Below are 18906 nucleotides of genomic sequence, written 5' to 3' on the forward strand. Positions count from 1 at the left end.
GCGCGCCCCGCGCCCGACCCCGCAACCCTACGGGGGGGGGGGAGGAACCACCGCCTTTCTAAGGTGTTCTCCCCGAGGGGTCGGTGCGGGGATCCCCCCCCCTTTTTGTTGTTTCCCCTGGAGGTGTGGGGTTTGTGGAGCTGCAAGGACCTGGCCGTGTGGCGCGAAAATCTCCCGGGCTGGGGGCGGCGTGTGCCAGAGGGGAGGCGCCGGGCAGCCCGCGGGGTGCCCGCGCCTCTTTTTTTCTTCTTTTTTTTTCCATTTACATGACAAACCAGTACTTTTTGTCCACCATTGTATGAAAAAAATAATAATAATTAATTAAAAAACCCATAATAATAATAAAACACCATAATAAAATGATGATGATAAAATAATAATAATAGTAATAGTAATAAACTACCATACAACTGCCAGTTTTCAAGGGCCAGGCTTGTTCTCACCACATGTCCCCCACATCCCCACCCAAGCAAGGATGGGGCCCACGTCCCCGCAGCCCCCAGGTCCTCTGCATACCCCTCGTGCCCCGTGGGCCCCTCCAGCTGCAGCCTCTGCCCAGCAGGCAAACACCAAACACGCGTGCAGGCCGTGCAGAATCCCACTCAGCGGCACACAGGCTTTCCTGCATTGCTGTTGTAGCTGCTGGGTTATTTGCTGGTTCACCAGTGCCATGCAGCGTTCGGAGCAACGTGATGGTGACAGCAGTGCGATAGGATTTTAGGGGAAAAAAAGTTGGCTGTGTTACTCTGCGAACAAGATGTTACTTTAAGGTAGGCTGGAGGAAAATAAATCTCCAGTCACTGTAAACCATTTTATGTGACATGTGCAGTATCACATTAAATCCAATACAGCCGCTACGCACAGCACAACAAGGCCTGCACAGCCGGTACTTGGCAGCAATAGGAACGGGAGAGGCCCGAAGAAGCTGTTTGGGATTTCTGTCTCTGCTGTTTGCCATAATCCTCCCTTTATCCTTGTCTGGAGCGGGGCTGCCGCTCTCAGTGTTTCCAGGAGCCCTCCTGGCAGCAGGCGAATCCCCTGTCAGTGGGCACAAGGGAAGGAGGCCCCGCACGTGTGGCCCGCACGCAGACCTATGCCCGTGTAAAGCAAACCACGTGTCGGCCCCCAGGCCTGAGCCTGTCATTAGGATGCAACACCTTGGAGCGCACGAGCCCTCAACGAGGTTTTATATTTTCTGTGGGCGTGCTGCAAGCTGCCATGTGAAAGCGTCTCCATTTTCAGTAAGCCCCTAATTACACACTTACCTGCACGGCACACAAAAGGCTGTGAGGGACAGCCGGTGAGAACCAGACACCAGCCCGCACACGATCCCACACAGGGTGCTCCCGGAGCTTTGCCTCCCAGGTGGTGTCCTGCCAAGACCCCTCGGGAGCAGAGGGGTGCCTCCCAAGCCTGGAGTTACTTCTTCAAGGAAAAAAAAAAAATATTACAAATACTAGACTATGTACACAGAAAAAGAGATCCCGTTTCTCAATGTTGGCAGCTCTTATCAACATTTTGTGTCAGGGTTTTACTAGAAAATAACCAACCTTTGCAGCTTTTAAGAGCATCGTATAAAATGTTATGGAGTACTGATGGGCTAGCTGAGTCCATGCTTCAGACTGCAGCTAATTTTCCATTTAATGCTTAATGGAAACAGCATTCTCCAAGCAACATATGTAATCAATTGGCTTTAAAATTTATCAACCAGAGCAGGGACTTAGTGAGGAAACTGGCCAGGACATTTGAAATCCATTTGGCAGGGCAGGCAAAGGGGATCAGTGAGGGGCTGTTGACCTTCTTGCTAAGGCAGGAAAATAAATCTCTGTGTTGAGCCCCAGGTTGATTGCAACCCCAAAAGGACACTCACTGCCACACAGCAAAAAGGAGGATGGCCACTTTTGCAGGTTTATACTTAGACCTCTGTCTGCATGCTTGCTGGACACCTGTGTCCCCTTGGCAGCTCTGTTCTACCCTGGACTGCCTGGCGAGCTCGCCCCTGGGGTGCTGCCAAGAAAAAGTCTGCTTTAAAATCTCGGGTTTCCTTGAAATGAGTTGTCAGTACATGGAAGCAGCACTTGTAAGATCTGCTAAGGAAATCGGCTGAAACTACAGAGGGGTGTGCATTAGGTTCAGCATGCAATGCTTTCTGCATCTGCCCAGGGAAATCGAAAGTGGTGACATATTAGGAACTTCAACCAGTAGCTAGAGCATGGGCCTCCAGCAACAATAGCTCCATTGTCAGAAAGAGCAAATGTGACCTTCGGTCCCTCAGGGAGCTGTCCTCCACATCGCCCTGCAGATTTTGGCTGTCGGCATTGCAGTGATGTTCTTCTCTCTGCCCACAGCACTCCCGGTGCCACATCCATGGCTACACATTGCCAGTCTTAACTATGGACAGTGCACTTTATGCTCCTTGTTTGGCTGGTTTTTAATTTCTTTTAAGCACGAGTATTTCAGCAGAAAGGGAGAGTACAGTTTCTCATGACCACAGAGTACCTGTGGCACAAAGCAGTAACGTATCTCAGCTCCGCAGAAAAGAATAAGATTGCAGCCACTAATGACAGTAATTAAAAATTTCTGTAAGAGCTGTCCAATCACCTCTTCATCCGAGCAAATTATAGTGTGTTATTAAAACCGTTAGTGCAATAAAATGAAGCTAAAAACATTTTGCATTAAAATAATCAGACATTGATTTATGATGTAAATTGTAAATCGGTAACCTATAACACACTAATTGTTTTTCTCTCTCATGAAAGGTGTGTTTCTGTAAAAGATCTGATCAGGCATACGTATTTGTTCAGATGTCACCCTCCAGTGGCTAACACTACCATACAAGATGTAATAAGGTACATAATCAGGTAGCCTGCTATTGATTGCAATACAGAAACCTTTTTATTGTTGTTACACAGAAAAAGGAGGATGGCCACTTTTGCAGATTTAATTTGTAGTTGGACCTCTACATGTCTGCTGGAGAAAAATTTTTATGAAGTGCTTTCTTAGCTTGACGTTGTGCTCTGATATGTAGAACCAGGATCTGTAAAAAAAAAAAAAAAAAAAGTGAATTTAAATACTTAGTGCGTATAATCAATTCATAGCCAAGACCACCTGTACCAGCGCCACAAAATACCTTTGCAATGCAATTACTTTTCCTCTCTCCAAAGAAAAAAATATATTTTTTTTGCTTTTTAATTTAATGGGTTTGTATCTCCTTGTGCTTTGCTGCAATTTCCTTATTAGTAAAAACTGGGTGCAAACATATCTTGCATGCTGAATTGAAGGTGGTCATGTCTGGTCCTATTTGATACCATGTTTTTTCAACCTAAACTGGCAAGGCCATAAAAATGGAAAGAATAAGAGAAGGAAAACCAAAGGAATAAATACAGCCCAGGGAGAGAAGAAGTGCGAGTTGATAAATGCCTCTAGGAGCCTGCATTCATCAGCACCCTCAGAGTATGGCTGAAATGTGGTCAGTTTTGATAGAAATCTTAATGATTATTCCAAGTACACGTCGCAACAGATCATTCGGAGCCCAGGGCATTGTGATGCACATTATGGAGTGTAATTACAATGCTCATTTGAGTATCCTGTAGCCATTCCACAAAATACATAGCAAAAAATTGTTGATCAAAAGTGGCTGCTGTTAATATGCACTAGCCACTTTTAAAAGCTCAAGATCCCAGCCCTTTCACTCTTGGGCTTCGATTTATATTTCCCTTTGAAAACACAAAATAGATTAAGTCACATCATAAAGAAATTGCTTACAAAATGTTCTGCAAATGCATAACCGTGGGAAATAAGAGGCTATCAGAAAATAATCAAAATTGCTTACTGCACTCTGTTTTTTTGCCCTTTTTATATAAGCTTTACTGTGAGTGTTGATTTGCGTCGCCTCCGCCAGCCTCCAGCAAAAGGCGGCTGCTGGGAGAGGATGGGGGCCGGGGGGGACAGGCAGTGGCATCGCCTTCTCCCTGGGACTGCTTGCCTGGCAGCTCCCTCGGGATAGGGGGCGAGGGAGACGGGGAGGAGGCCCCCCCAGGGCACACCTCAAGGTTTCAGGCCCTTCATGTGCTTTTTCGCAGCGTGAGGAAAATGCTCTGTCTCTGCTGCAGGTATCCCTGACCTTTCTTGCCGAGGCAGGAAAATAAATCTGTTATGTTGAGCCCCAGGTGTATTAAGCCACTTTGTGCTGCACCATGTCCTTGTGTGTAGTCCAGCCATCGTCACCTGCACAAACATTTCATCAAGTTTCTCAGAGGAAGCACCGACCTCCAGGGCTCTCAGCCACCCCGTGCTGCCGCTGTCCTCTGGGAGGTACATCTCAAATGCCCTGTGTTTGCACCTACTAAAACACGATCTTGGCAGACCCTTATTAGTGTTATTGCCATAATAGACTTCTCCTCCATAACCTCTAACTTTTTGCAACAGACTGGCTTGAACTGCTAAGCTTTGGCACTTCATTAGATAAGAAAATTATGTAAAAATCCCTTCTATGGTGGACACATATACAGAAAATAATGTTGTCAGATGTAATTTTCAGAGGTAGAACAGCTATTTGGCTCCATTTTAAGTGAAGTGAGATGTCAGGAGGTCTCTCGGTTTGGGTTTTTTCCACAATTACAGAAGCAACTGTCTGTCTTTCCCAGCCTAAAGTAATAATAATAATAATAATTAGGTCAAAGTGCGTTCACTAGCACAGTCAAAAAACTCAAGTGTTCATCTTTGACACAAGGCCCAGTATTCTTGGCAGCATGTTTACAGAAGACCCTAAAATACTTGATATTTGCTCCTCAGCAAATATCAAGGGCTGAGGGTTTGCTCCTCAGCAGCATTGGCTGAGGAGGAGGAGCATGGTATGGGGAGCCCCAGCAGGGGATCGTTGCTTCAAGTAGGGATGGAGGAGGACGCATAGGCTTTGGGCAACTTCTCCTCCTTAAATCAGCTTAGCAAGCTCATGGTGAGTGCATGGGGTCTTGGTGCATACCACAGAGGGTAGCACTGCTGTCAGATGCCCATTGCCAGAAAACATTCAGTGGCAGTGCGTTAGGAAGAGCAAAATTATAATAGACAATATTTTCTATAAAAAACAAACAATATTGGGTTTCAAGGGCATCAGATGAGACCAAACCTATCGTGTTGGCCTGCCCAAATTTGTCAGGACTCAGGGAATCAGTCCTGGTGTGTTACAGTTCTGCTCAAGCAGGTGGGGAGAGGTGGTCCATGGAATGGGGTTTGCTGAGTACCTGGTGCCAGAGAGGGGACCACTGCAAACATTTGGAGTGACTACTGACTTCCAAGCAGATACTCTCTGAGACAGCAGCAGTTAATGTCAGGAAGAAAAGGAAATGGTATAGTGAGATTGCTGCGCTCTCAGGATGCATGGCATGGTCCAGAAAGGCTAAATATCATGAGTTTTTTTGTTTTTCTCATATCCTTAGGTATATGGGAAACACAAAAAGTTAAAAATAGACATGCTTAAAAAATTGAACGATACTGTTTGTTGGCATAGAGCAAGAAGTCTCAGCATCATTTTTTTTCCCTCATGCTACGAGCACATCAGCAGGTGGGGGAAGCCCTTACAGTTTCAGAAACCAAGGACCATGGTGCTGAGGTTAACCTGTGCTTCCTGCCTGAGCTGAGCACAGCTTCCTCCCTCCCAACCTGCTGGCAGCCAAGAGCCAACTGCCATGGAGAGATACTGCTGGTCACACCAGAAGCTTTCTGCAATGTCTGGCATCCAGAGGGCACCAGGCAACTCTTACAACTCCCAGGAGAACCGGTTCCAAACACTGCAAAATGAACAAACAGATCCTGTGTAAGCTCTGACAGCCACAGCCTCACACATTCATTTAAATAAATAAATAAATAAATAAATAAATAAATAAATAAAGAGGGAACAAAAAAAAAAAGAAGAAATTTTGTATCTGATTTAGTAAATAAGCTCCCCCATTGTATTCAAATATTCACTCAGTTTGGACATCCAGTTTTGAATTTGCCTTCATGAATTCTCCACAGTTTTTCTTCCAGCAGACATCTCAGAGCTGGCTTCTTGCAATTCACCACATTTTAAACTGGAAAGGGAAAATGTGGGTTCCTCTTGGGGACTGAGAAAACAGCAACATCAGAACACAGTGATATGAAAACCTAGAGAAAGTAGAGCCAGGAAAACAAGGGTTGTCTCCATAGCAGTGAGATGTTGTGCCAGTTGTGGAGGCAGATGTGGAAGCAGGCCGTAGCACCCCCACAGATATGTGTATGGATGGAGGGCAGTGTGTCCAGTTCCTAGTGTGCAAATCTAGACACAGCAGTAATTAAATGTGCTTGGTTTTAACAGATTTATGAGAAAAAAATAAATTAGCGTGGCTCCTTTTCAAAGAGCAGAGGTTCGTTGAAGTGTACTTGCCAAAGACATTCCCATTTTCCATATTGCCGTGCACAGTCTTCTAGTCAGCAGTGGCCGCATGGTGGTAAAACATGGATATAAATTCCTCAGCTTCACAAGGTACTAGGGGTAAAAATGTAAGCGCGTTTTGCCTTATAATGAATTATTACCAAGTCAGGGACTAGACATGGTGAGAGTGGTAAGGTGGAAAACTAGATATTGCAGAGACTTTTTCACTTGAGCAGGGTTAATGGGAAAGACTGTATATGGGAGAACATATGAAGTGTATTTTGTAATTTAAAATAAAGTGTTCACACTTGAAGCAGGAACTGTATGCAAATATATTCCAATATGAGGGTTTTTAGGAATTTCAAAAATTGTCACTGAGTGATTTATTTATTGCTGTTTTAATACAAAAACAGCTTTGGTGCCATGGTTTGAGGCACGCACTAGGTATGAAGATTTTGTTTTTTTTCCACAGGATCACTTACTGTTGTCCTAACCAGCAATTCTGGTGCAGCAAGAGGATTTCTAATCAGTCACTATTGCATGTCTGTTTAATTTTAAAAGGCGTGATCAATACCATCCGCTCCTCCTTTAAATGCCAATGAACACTTTAATACAACAGATGTGGACAGACAGTACACTGCAGATTAAAATTAGGCACAGCATTAAATTGCTTACAAACAGCAACACAATCCTTCTGGACATCTTGACAATCAACCACAGGCAGCTGATAAATCTTGAATTGCCACCACCAGCCCACAGTGTCTTCTGGGTAGGGCATTGTTCTCAGGCTTGTGCAACTACACCACCATCCTCATCACCCTGGAAGTGAAAGGTACCCTTCCAAAACTCTTGCAATTACTTTCTACAATTTGTGCTGGCCCAACCACGAAATAAGATCTCAATTCCTGAGGTGCATCTTCAAATTTTAATAACATGAGCACGTTTCTAGCAAGTACTTTCAGGTGTGGTTACTATCAGCTGGTATCCTACAGACCTTTTTGGTAATTGTAAGAAATGTTAGGGAGGGACCCCTGACCTACACAAAATCCCCGTCTCCTGCTGCATAGTGTCCAGTGGTAGATTTTCCACATCTCCCAAATTAGTTGTCAGATTCAGTAAACCAGGGTCAGAAACTGGGTTAGTGACCAGTTTCAAACAGTTTGAAGCTGTAACAGTTTTGTTATCACAGAGCTTCACATGCAGCCCCATCTAATTCCAGGTAAAGCTTCTCGTATTTTGTTTGGTTTTCCTGCTCTTAGCTGTTGTCAGAGGAAAAGGTGCTTAAATGACAGAGCTCCAGCTACAGCAATCCATTATCAGTGGTCCACTCCATTGGATTTGGAGGACCCTGTCCCATATTCATGAAATGTGGGTCCCACTTCACTCTGGGAGGTATTGGGAAACCCATCGTGGGGCCCAGCCCTCATCAGGACTGCTGAGAATCAGAAAGAGGTGAAATACATGTACCCATGGGTGACATTCGTGCAAGGCAGGGAATTTACATGACCTTTTGACTGTCCAGTGATGTGGCAGTGGTTGATGGGGGGCTCTTCAAGGGTGACACGCTGGCATCCTCCAGCATTGCTCGCAGTTGCATGCCAGTGAGCATTGCTTGGCATAGATGGTGATCTAGTACCTCACTCTAAGTCATCTCTAATTTACAGTTTCTTGCCTTTCAGAGAGTATCATGCATTGCTTTGGTTTCATCTTCCTTTATCTGTTTCTTCCTTTTTTTCCCCTCTAGTGTCTTGGGAAACCCTAACTTTTTTTTTTCCTGTTTAATTGTGTGAAATCAGCTTGGAGTGAAAAGGCCAACAAGGAACTTTCTGAAGACAAGTGAGTCTACAACTGTGTCTTTGTTCTCAATGGAGCTAAAGACCACATTAATCACAAACTTTGCTGACCTTGTCTTTACTACCCGAAGACTGAAAGACAAAAGTAACGCAGCCTGGCCACATTTAAAAATTCAATTAAAGAATGCCTGCTGCCCAGGGATAAACATTATCATACACCTCAGAGGGGTTAGATGTATCTATTATAAAGGCAATGTCTTGTTCTCCCTCCCTCTTTTTTTTTCAAAAACATAAAAAACTTTTTTTTTCTCCTTCTGATTACGACAACTGTGTGTGTCACAGTGTCTGCTCTGTGGTGTTAGATACCTGATGTCTGGGTTTTAACAAAAAGAGAGGTGAGAAAACCCTGAAAGGGGATGACATGCTGGAAGTGGAGAAGTGAAGTTACTGGAGTGGACCTGAAGAAAAATCTCTGTGTTCCTGTTTCTTCTGATTATGATGGTCTGACAAAAATATTACCTCCTCCTATAGCCCCGGCAGAAGAAGATTGAATAAAGCATGTGGAAACTGTGCTCAGAGACAGGCTCAACATCAAGAGAAAGAAGCAAGGAGAGGGGAGAGGTAACAGCACAACTCCTTTTCTACAGATGAAATGGAGAGCTTTTCATTATGGCACATGGCTGTGTCTTACTGATTTTATTATTGAAATAATAAGCAAATTAGTGCATATCCAGTCAGCTAAGAACATGAGCAGCTGAAGGGAGGGGAGGCAACCAGACTAAATTCATCAGTACTGGGAGGGAAGAGGTCCACTGTGCGGAGGGCAGGTGTGGCGGTTCCTCCCGTCCGCTGTCCGGCTCTGTGTGGCGCCGTGCAGCTGGCCAGCCCAGCGAGGTAGTGTCGTGGCTTCAGTGCGGTGCGAGAGCTGGAGCACGTCGAGTAGAAGCACGTGTCATCTCCCAGTTGAGCGTTCAGTGAAATAAGAGGGGAAGCTGGCTCTGTCATAGCTCGCAGCTGATGCCCCCCTCAGAACGTCCTCCGACCCCTCCAGCTCCCCCTGGACCTCTCTCTACCCGGCTTTCCAGTGCTCTGCCTGTAGGGTTTCCTCGTGTTCTGCACCTTTATCCACCCTCCCTCACTCACCCTGCCCTCCCCTTCGCCTCTCCTGGGCTCGCTCTCGCCCTGCAGGGGCATGCCCGGGATGGCCTTGGGCCAGGGGGGGTTGCGGGGATACCTGCGGTGGTCAGGGGCCGGGGGTGTTGAGGAGGTCCTGTAGGCCCTGCCTGAGGTCCTGGGGGGTACCGGGGAGCTCGTCCCGCTGTGCCGCCCATCAGAGGAGCTGCGGGAGTTGCCACTGTGAGAGGCATTCCTGGCCTTGCCCGTGGACCTGTCCCTCTCCGAAGCGGTGTCTGAGGCCGTGCTGGAGGTGCTGCTGCCCTTCGAGTTGAGGTGCAGATTTGACAGGTTTCTCATCAAACTGTGCGAGAGGGGAGAGGAGTTCCTGGAGTGGCTGATGGAGGTGAACTGGTAACTGACGGGACCACGCGTCCGCCTCACTGCGGCAGCGTAGGAGTCCTGGCTCCGAAGGTAGGGCAGGTACTGCGTCATGGAAGTCGGGCTGTGGGGGTGGCCGTGCTGGAGAGACATGGCCTTGGCTATCTGGTGCATGCGCAGCGTCTTCATCCACTGGCTGTCGATGCCTGGCATGGAAAGGAAAACAAAGTCATCTTTGTGCGAAGTGCTAGATAAACATGGTCTAGTTCATGTATGAGGTTAGGAGGTTTTCTCTCTCTGAGAACATCTACGTATCTCCAATCAACATTTCCCTCCCAGCCTTGTAGAAGATAATTCTAGTTTTGAGTATATTCAACATTATGGACTTTTAAAATACTAAGTGATGCAGGTATATCTGATGCCCATGCAGATTATGGATTTTAGACTACAAATACTTATTGGACCATCCATTTGGCTGCTCATTTGGGTTTCTACTCCCAAGTGTCTCCCAGCATTTTTAACTCAAACAGGTTTTAAATATTTTTGCGATGTTCTTGGCAGCCTCTGCAGATTCCTCCTCAGCTTTCATAATAAAAGAGCCTGGAGACCTCCGGAACAGGCATGGACTGGCACCTTCAGGTGCCAGCACCACTGTGACATTGCCCTCCACCCAGCATCACTCCCAGACAGCACTGGCCATGCCGTTCACAATGACAGAGGCAGTGCAAACCACTGCTGAAGTTGCCAGACTCACCTCCCCTCACTCCATTTTCTCACCATGACAGCCAGAGCCATGTTGTTTGTTGTTATCACTGTGAATTCAGAAGTCAATCTACTTCACATACTTCACATAGTAAGGCCCAGCTGCACCCCACAGCCTCTATCCAGCTTCAGGCAGAAAATGTAGCTTATGTAATCTTGCTCTAGGGAGATTTGAATGATTTGTACTTAAAGATTACTAATATCATTCCTACAGGAAAGCATGGCCCTGGCAGCTTGCAACAGGATAAACACAACCGAAATTTTATTATCCGCAGTAGAGGACTCCACCTCCTCTCTCACTTTTTGCTGGTCTCCAGAGGAAAGACCTCCTCCTCTGCCTACCACTGCAATGCTGCATCTGCCTGGGGAGTTTTGCAGGAGCTGGGTAGCAGCTCTATCCTTGCTAGGTATTGCTCCTGGTTTCTTCCATTCCTCCTGTCCTCAGACTTTGCTGAAATCCCAAGAGATTTAAATCACTTCAACTTAACATCAAATATGTCAAAAGGAAAATGTCTTTCCTGCCAAAGTGCGACTGGGACACCACCACAGCAGAGCACACCAACTGCACTTAGAGATGAACCTGCTTTCACAAAAAGACAGGTGGGAATCAACTTCTCTATTCTTAACCTCCTTGAAATTCATTGTTTCAAAAGAAACACGCATGGTGAAGTGTACTTTCTAGACATTGTCATCTCTGCCATTCCCCCATACCTTCTTACCAACACTCTGGATGTAAAACACAGACCTCATAGATCTGGAAGCAGCTGGCTCAGGACTTAATTTTGGGTGTCTGTTTGCTACCAGCTCTCAGGTGACCACCACGTACCATGTGGGACCAGCACTAGCACTGTCCTGCATGAGCGTTTCCCTTTGGTGCCCTCAGTCTCTGCTTCTTAGGGCTGCCTGTGGTGCCTGGCCCAGAGAACAGCTGCCCAGCAGGGACTCCCAGTGTCACCTCTGGAACTGCCCCTTTCTTCAAGCCTCTCATGGGCTGGGGCTTCTCCCTCATATGGTCTCTGAGCCACCAACTCTGTACACTGAATTAAATGCTCCATGCAGTAACCCACTGGGGTAGTGTCTTCACTGGTGGTTATTTTAGCCTCTTACATTGGCATTACCCTTACCTTTGTGCTTGGATTTGGTGGTGTTTTAAACCTGGGGCAGGTGGTCTGGTAAAGAAGACAGGCCAGAAGATTTGCTAGAGCTGAGGCACAGCTTTCATATTGGCTGGTAACCCATCTCCTCTGAACTGTGCCTATTCACTTGGGTGCTGACAACACATTAGTGACTTCGTGCAACTCCTCCAAGTGCCAGAGGGACAGACAAGCTCTCCCACCACTCGCCATAAAAAAATGAAAGCAGCTTGGCTTACTGCAGCAGAGCCAACCTGTGAAGATACAACACCACACTTGGGTATGGCTGTATGGCTCATCACCCCAAAACTAGAGTAACCTGGATGACCATAGCTAATCCGCAGTGAAGACGTACGTGTCTTTCAGGATATGCTCTGTTTCCCACCTGCATTTCAAAACAGTTGTGCTGCAAATGGATCAAGGTACAATTACGTAGGAATAAGAACACCCATTTTGTGTCTGTAGTCTAAACCACCAGCACGCAATTCATGAGGCCACTCTTCTACATGTGGCAATAGAGCTACATAATTGGAGAAATTCACCCTCTGCTGACTGCTATCTTGTTATAGCTCCTGTGCTGCCCCTCAGCTACCCCAGCTCAAACATTTCTACAGCACTGATGTGAACTGGATCAGAAAAAAACCTGCTCTGGCTAGCAAAAATTTTTACAAAAAAAACAGCATCTTTAAGACACGAAGAAGTTTTTCCAAAGTCCTATTCCAGAAGAAGCCAGAACTGGATAACAGTAAGTCAGGGCAGGCCCAAACAGGCAGGTTGAGTTGTGGAAAAAGAGTTCACTGGGAAGATTTTCACTCCTCGTTACAGCAGAGCTGGCCATCAAGAGGGCCTATGGGGTCTGCCAGGCTGGCAGCACTTAACAGAACAGCATAATATCTAGAGGGGACTTCTTGTCCTCACCCCATGTGCAGTTCTGAGGCTACAGCCTTGGTATATGTGCCCCCACTGCAAGAGTGCTGGCCGCAGCAAGAATAGTCTGCATCCACCCGGTTCTTCCAGGAGGCACCCATATCCAAGCACATTTGTGCAAAGCCGCCTGCATGCTGGGTGGCCAAGAGCAGGAGGAAAGAGCTGACCGCAGTACTTCTGCTGTCTTTGGATTGCAGGGACAGAATGCCAGCATGCACTTCATACAAAAGTTGCTGAAAGCACTGGCTTCCAAAATTCCCAAAAGGGCTATGGAAAACTCCATTCTTCCCAACAGATGGAGGGTAGAGACGTAAGAGATTGTCTTCTTTCCCAGCAGATGCTTTGCTGACATTCTGATCAAGAAACATATCTTCACCAAGGGCACAGCTACACAGATAATTACAGTATCCTATCTGTGCTCTCAGTCCAGTCCCAAAGCTGGTATGAGTGCATCCACGCTGATAAGTCCTGCCTTGCTGGTGGACACGTGGTGACAGCTTTGCGCTGGTGCTGAGCTGGAGCTGGATTGCACCGCAGCAGCTCCGAGCATAGAACAACCAGCCTGCAAGACAGCAGGAGCCAAGCACCTTCCCTAGGGCCGCACAGCAGCGAGGGTACCGTTCATATGCTGAAGTTTGTGCAGAGGAAGGGCATTTCTCTTGGGGCAAACATTTTGTCCAGTATTCAGATTAACTATTTCGACTAAAAGCTGGAGATTTTCATGTTCCCCAGGATTACTGATGTGTTGTATTTAAAGCTGGTTAATAACAGAAGATGTGAAGCATTTGGGGTTTTGGAGAAGAAGGATCTGTGCTGTTGACGTGCTACTGCAAGTGACTACAGCAGACCATGGATTTGTAACTAATTGCCATGGACTGCTTCCAGCATGCTTTCTACTGGAGCATGCAGGTCATCTCTCTTAAATCGCACTGCGATATAAAACATGTTACTACCTAACATTTAGCCTTTAAGCTAAGTCATACATGCCAGGATGCTCCTGCACACATCTATGAGGACATCACAGGGACCATAAATCCAGCTGAAGCTACAGGATGGTACTCTGCTGTTGAACCAGAATAATGGCATTGACTTTTTGCTGTTCTCCACATGCATGCTTTGCCCATGACAGCAATAAAGGTGGGCAGTTTGTTTGTGGTGACTTACTTGAGTCAGACCTGCTCCGTGAATGCCCCTCCGAGTTGGGGAGCGAGGTCTGTATCATGAGCTGTACTGCCTCGACCTCATCCTGCACTTTCACCTTGCTCCAGTGGATAGCTTGGACATGCCTGGTGGTTTTGGGAGCTCTAACGTCGCTCTGCTCAGGAAGGACACAACACACATGAGAACACAAGACACAAGGACACAACCATGCACAACCCACTACGCTCTCCTAACAGGGAGCTTCCACTAGTGCCTGGGCAGCAGCAGCACTTTGAATATAGAGTTTGTTTTGCAAAATCACTTAGCCAGTTCTCATGTATTTTTAGCCTCTGAATAATTTTGGCTGGTATTTTATGATTATGCTAAAAATGTGGTAGTGAACAAGTATTTCAATTCACGTACAATGTAGAGGAAAGATCTGAAGACCTTCCTCTACAAATACAAAAAAAAGTATTTTACTTGTCATATTAATGTGAACATCACATAGGCAGTGCTTGCTAAAAGAAGTAGCAGGTATTTTTGCACGGGAATCCTCCACATTTACTTTGCTGGAGTATCAAGTTCAATTACAGGCCTATGACTCCTGTGAGAAATTCCAGGGTCCAAAAACCTAGGGTTATTGTGGCAGCAACAGAAAACTGCTGTTCTTCATATCTGAGACAAGCCAAAAAGGTCCATGATTTCCCCATCTCTCCATCAGTGTTTGAATCCTTGCTCAGGACAGAGCTGGAATCTTATTAGCCTCAGTGTGAACCACAGCATTGGTCTTCATAAAAACACTTTTATAAGTAACCACAAACTCTCTTTAAACAGGTTAAATTCTATCACAGTACATGGTTAAATTGTCTTCTGGATTTTATTATTTTTTTTTTACTCTTGACTTATCATTCTCTTTCTTCTCCTGTTGCTCCTCAGCTCTCCTAATTAGAACTTCACTGAAAAGGTAAAAAACACAGTTTCCAGGTAATGCAAGCACACTGACCGTCACACCTCAAGCAAAAGGAGTTTTTGTCCTTGAGAAAAAGAGCTGTTTCAGCCAGCTGTCTGAGGACATAGTCTCTGTAAACCTCTTTCAGCTTTTGCTCCAAACTTTAGATTTTACCATTAATTACAGGGTGATGAGACTTGATTATAGGATACAAAGGAGCCAGAGGATGCTATTTTCACATCTCCCATGTAGGTTTTATCTTGGATGAACATTTTTTTGTTTGTTTCTTAGCACTTACCTCATATGTAACAACATATTCTACAGACTGGTGTTCTTCTATCCCCACAATCCATTTCTCCATAACAAATGGGGGCTGAAAAAAACATGGTGGAAATTTTACAAGGTGCTATTCTTCTCCTGACTTGTTGAAACATCCCAAAGATATTTTCAACTTTTGCCATTTTTCAACCTTTTCCATATTGTTAACACCAATACTTTTTCTTAAAATTTTATGAGACAAAGCAATATATTTTGAATTTTTTTATTTCCTTGTTTACAAAAGGAAACTGAGAAGAGATTTCCATAGCTGACTGTAAATAAGACAACATGAAATATTTTCATGGTAAAGCACGTTTTTTCATTTTTATGCATGCAAAATTTTTTTGTGGTAGACTTCCAGAGACCAGCAAGAACAAATACCTAAAGATTCTTGGAGATAGTCCCTGTCAGACAACAAAAATGTTGAAGTATGTTAAAAGTTAATCTTATTGTATCTGGTGATTGCTTTATTTAACTTAAAGTCTTTTATTTTTTTAATAAAATGTCCAGAATGAAAGTTCTGAAAATTAAGCAGAAAGCTATCTTGCAATGAAATAATAACAACAATAAAATCACAACAGTGAAACTCCAGAAATCAATACCTATAACAATAGTACCAGCAAGAATTAAATATGAGAATCCTTTCTGCCAAAGACACATATTTTCATATTTTCCCTAAAATTCTGTTCAGAGTATGCTTTTTAGTTTTTCCTCCAGAAAACAAACAAACAAAATTTGGCAAAAAAAAAAAACACCACAGTTAAAAGCATTCAGGAGGGTTTTTTTGGTTTTGGTTTTGTTTTAAATCAGTGCACATTAGAGCAGCGTTCTAACTGGTAATCGAGCTGTATATTTTTTCATTTATTGCGTGAGCTATTATCAAGTGGAGCTTATTAATAAAAACAATCAATTAAAATAACAATAAACAGAATGTCCTGTGCATTAACAAAGCTTCCGTTGGTTATGGTAAAAGCAGTCTAGATGCTGGCTGGTAAATACTTACAGGCAGGTTCTGAAATAAGGTAAATGCCCAGTGACGCTAAATTGCAGATGTTCAGGGCTGTACTGCCTGTGATCAACATGTTGATGGGTTTCAGTCTTTGGAACCCATCATTGCATGAAATAGGGAGTTTTAGAAGCATGTAAAGGTTCTAAAACCATGTCAAAAAAAAAAAAAAGAGAAAAAAACAGACACCACATGAAGTTTCAAACTGGAACATTTAAAACACTTTCTCTTCTTGAAAAGGAAAGTAATTTTTGAACATTCTCATCTTTAAAAAGGGTAATAAAATCAGAGGATATAACATGGAATTAAAACAAGAAAATATAAATTACTTCCTTCTCTTATTTTTCTATTGTTAGCATTATTGTCAGCTTAAAAGAGAACCAAAATACCTAGCTCCTATTATGATACAAATCTGTTTAAAATGTGCATTTTATTTAAAAGCTGTCAAGAGACTGAGCTTCCACAAGCACAAAAGTCGACTGCTGTGGTATTTTAATGTCTTTGTTTGAGATCTGTGAATTCGTGAAAGCTTTAAGGCTGTAAATACCTTTGTCATCTTTAAAATCTCTACATCAGGTAGGTTAGTGTTGAATGTCACATCTTTTATGTAGGTTATTGCAATTTCATCCCCGTCCATCTCCATGTACATTTTCCATTTACAATCCTATGAATAATAAAAAAAAAGAATGTTGGATTGTTAGAATAATAATAATAATAAAAACACAAAATGAAACAAAACCAAAAACCAAGACTAACCAAACCAAACCTAATCCTCTCCATACAGGAAAAAAAAAAAAAAAAAAAGGCAAGCAACATATATATATTTCAGGACATGCACTTTTCCAGTGAAAGTATTGCTAGTGGAAAACCCTCTGTTTCTCTGGCTTGCTCCCTGCTGAGCTCACCCTGAGAGACAGTTTCCACGTTGGCAGGTATGAGGATGGTGGCACTTCACCCACCGGCACAGACAGCCTGTTTGAGCAGGAGGTGGGAGCTCTGCACGCCCGCGTGGCAGCGGGGGTACGGCGCACCCATGGGAGCCATCGCCCGGCGTCACAGCCAGAGCTGGCAGCCAGCCCTCGGGACATCTTCCTGGTGAACCTGGGAACGAAGGACCAGAGGGTCTGTGCAATGCCATTAAGACAGCTGCTGAAATAATGGGCAAGAGGATGAGCTGGTTGTTGCAGCGCAATTTTTTCAGATCCCGAGTGCCCAGCGAGGCGTGGAGCATCCTCAGCTCCCACTCACCTCCTGCAGCACTGTGAATAGTAAGGGAGTTCAGCTTAGAAAGTAAGTCTAACAGACCAAAGCAATGTCTTTAAGCAATTCCATGAGCTGAACATGGTGCCACCATCCAGCACTTTGCACAGGTCTGAGCCTGCAAGAGGTTGATGGCTCCAGCTGCATCCTGCAGTACATCTGGTGTGGGTTAAGCACTGGGACCAGGGGCCCTGCCCATGGCCAGGGAGGCTCCCGCTGGGGACAGCAGGCTCTGGGGACTGGGACCTGCTCAGCAGGTGCTTTTGGGATTTGATAGTGTCCAGTGCACTGAGCTCCTCCAGAAATCAGTCCCCTGAGGGACAAGGGATGGCTGCAGTGAAGCACGGCATCTCCATCTCTGTGCAGCCAGGCCGGGGACTGCCCTTCGCAGAGACAGGAGCCCCTCCAGATGTGCCAGGGGTTCAGGAGGGTCCCATGTGTCGCTGGCCAGGCAGGTGCAATCTCAGCATTTGCGGGAGGCAGTTGTCTCCTTAATGCTACTCAAAAAATGCAAAAACTTTCAATGAGGACACAGATGGCCGCCTAGGGCCAAGGGCTGGCATAAGCAGTTATTTGCACACACAAACGTACAGCAGCCTAAGAGATATCCGTTTGTACATGCGATTATCTGCTAGTGTTTGCACGTGCATCTCTCATAAATGTAACGTAGGAGCTCAGCCCTCAGAAGTCTCAAAGCTTTCAATCAGGCATTGAATTGGCAATTCCAAGATAAAAGAAAACTGGAGTATAATCATTTCCGAACCGCAAAACAAATTATGCTTATGAAAGCATTTGGCCCTGTATGTCCATCTGTCCCCATTGAAAGCTGCTGCATTTCATGAGGAGAGTGGACGTGCGGGTTGTTTTTTGCATCGCCCTGGCGAGCGGTGGGTACTGCAGTCCAGTGGTCAGGACACTGGCCCGGGGCTCGGATGCACCAAGTTCAACTTCCAGTTCTGCCACCATTTTCCTGCACGACCTGATAAGGTGCTGGAGTCACTTTGTGCCTCCATTTCCTAACCACAGACCACATCACTTTGCATGTCCTTTTTCTGTCCTGCTGCTTTGGGTTGTGGGCTCCTCTGGGGTTATGCCTGTCTCTTCCCAGGTGGGTAGGTGCAGCATGCTGCACTGGCCCTGACGTCAGCTGAAGACTGTACATGCTATGGGACTGAACAGCAACAGTGGAGCAAGCTGCCTTGGACTCCTCCTCACCTCTCAAACTGTGCTCCTCTTCCTGTCTGTGCTGTCTTCCTTGCCAGACTTTTTTGCAGGATTTCCTAAATTTGTGCTACCTGGATTCCCTATTGCAGACCTAAACTGAGGTTAGAGACAAGATGCTTGATGACATTTAATAGTGTCACAAAAACACCTCAGCCAAGTGAAGAACAAAACGTTGCCATAAAACACTACCAGTCAGCTAATTCAGTGCATCTCCTGCTGTGAGCCAGCACCAAGCACCAAGCGCCAGAGCTGTCTGCTGCCTTGTGACAGGGCTCCCGCACCTTCACGGCTCGGGGTTTTGTGCTCCATACAGACCAAGTCTGGAAAATACAAGCTTGTTTCAATAAACCACGTAAATCAAACTCCCATCTTTAAAGACAAGGCTGACAGACTCTGTAAATACAGGGTCTGGCAGGCAGTGGGCACCTGCCAGTGCCCGGCCCCTTGCTGGATCCGCCGTGCATGCAGGAGCCCTCTCCATGCGGTAACGAATCAGGCTGCCCCACGCA

At 45.4% G+C, this 18906-nt stretch overlaps 1 protein-coding gene across 4 annotated transcripts in view; it reads right to left on the bottom strand.

The window, feature by feature from the left end:
• Positions 1 to 8865: 8865 nt before the first annotated feature.
• MAP3K20 (mitogen-activated protein kinase kinase kinase 20) overlaps positions 8866 to 18906 on the bottom strand; it is a 90741-nt gene continuing 80700 nt past the window's right edge. For all 4 annotated transcript variants that reach the window (XM_048061618.2, XM_048061616.2, XM_013171551.3 and 1 more), the window contains 4 exons: positions 16461 to 16577; positions 14888 to 14962; positions 13665 to 13815; positions 8866 to 9884 (listed from right to left, as the gene is read on the bottom strand). In XM_048061618.2, coding sequence (XP_047917575.2) covers positions 9211 to 9884; positions 13665 to 13815; positions 14888 to 14962; positions 16461 to 16577 — 1017 coding nt within the window. In that variant the 3' untranslated portion in view covers positions 8866 to 9210. The remainder of the gene's footprint in view (positions 9885 to 13664; positions 13816 to 14887; positions 14963 to 16460; positions 16578 to 18906) is intronic.

This window comes from Anser cygnoides, chromosome 6 (assembly GCF_040182565.1).
Source record: "Anser cygnoides isolate HZ-2024a breed goose chromosome 6, Taihu_goose_T2T_genome, whole genome shotgun sequence".
NCBI classification, from domain to species: Eukaryota; Metazoa; Chordata; class Aves; order Anseriformes; family Anatidae; genus Anser; species Anser cygnoides.